The sequence below is a fragment of the Antrostomus carolinensis genome, unplaced genomic scaffold (assembly GCF_000700745.2).
Source record: "Antrostomus carolinensis isolate BGI_N321 unplaced genomic scaffold, ASM70074v2 scaffold2752, whole genome shotgun sequence".
Classification (NCBI taxonomy): domain Eukaryota; kingdom Metazoa; phylum Chordata; class Aves; order Caprimulgiformes; family Caprimulgidae; genus Antrostomus; species Antrostomus carolinensis.
This window is the reverse complement of record NW_010301455.1, coordinates 138,922-139,208: the sequence shown is the minus strand read 5'-3', so window position 1 is coordinate 139,208 and position 287 is coordinate 138,922. Positions and strand designations below refer to the sequence as shown.

The 287-nt window shown below is 57.8% G+C and overlaps 1 protein-coding gene across 1 annotated transcript in view; it reads left to right on the top strand.

Moving 5' to 3' along the window:
• Positions 1 to 90, top strand: part of TNNI1 (troponin I1, slow skeletal type) — a 3,266-nt gene extending 3,176 nt beyond the window's left edge. Inside the window, exon 5 of the mRNA XM_010163442.1 lies at positions 16 to 90. Within this exon, the coding sequence (XP_010161744.1) occupies positions 16 to 90 (75 nt within the window). The remainder of the gene's footprint in view (positions 1 to 15) is intronic.
• The last annotated feature ends 197 nt before the right edge of the window (positions 91 to 287 follow it).

Genomic DNA, 287 nt, shown 5'->3' with positions numbered 1-287 from the left:
CGCACCTGTCGCAAGAACTTGGAGTCCATGTCAGGGATGGAGGTACTAAAGAAGATGTTCGATGCTTCCAAGTCCCCCACGGGCCAGTGAAGAGGTAGGGGATCAGTCCTCCTTCCCCTGTGATGCCCCATGCTCCCTGCAGCATCCCTGATCTGTGCTTGTGGCCGGGCAAATGCAGAAACCATCTCCACCCATTACAGAAAAAGGCATCACACACCCCATCTCCTGCCCCACACTTGGGACGGGTGCCTGTCCCACACATCCCCACCATGGAGCCCCTGCCAGCA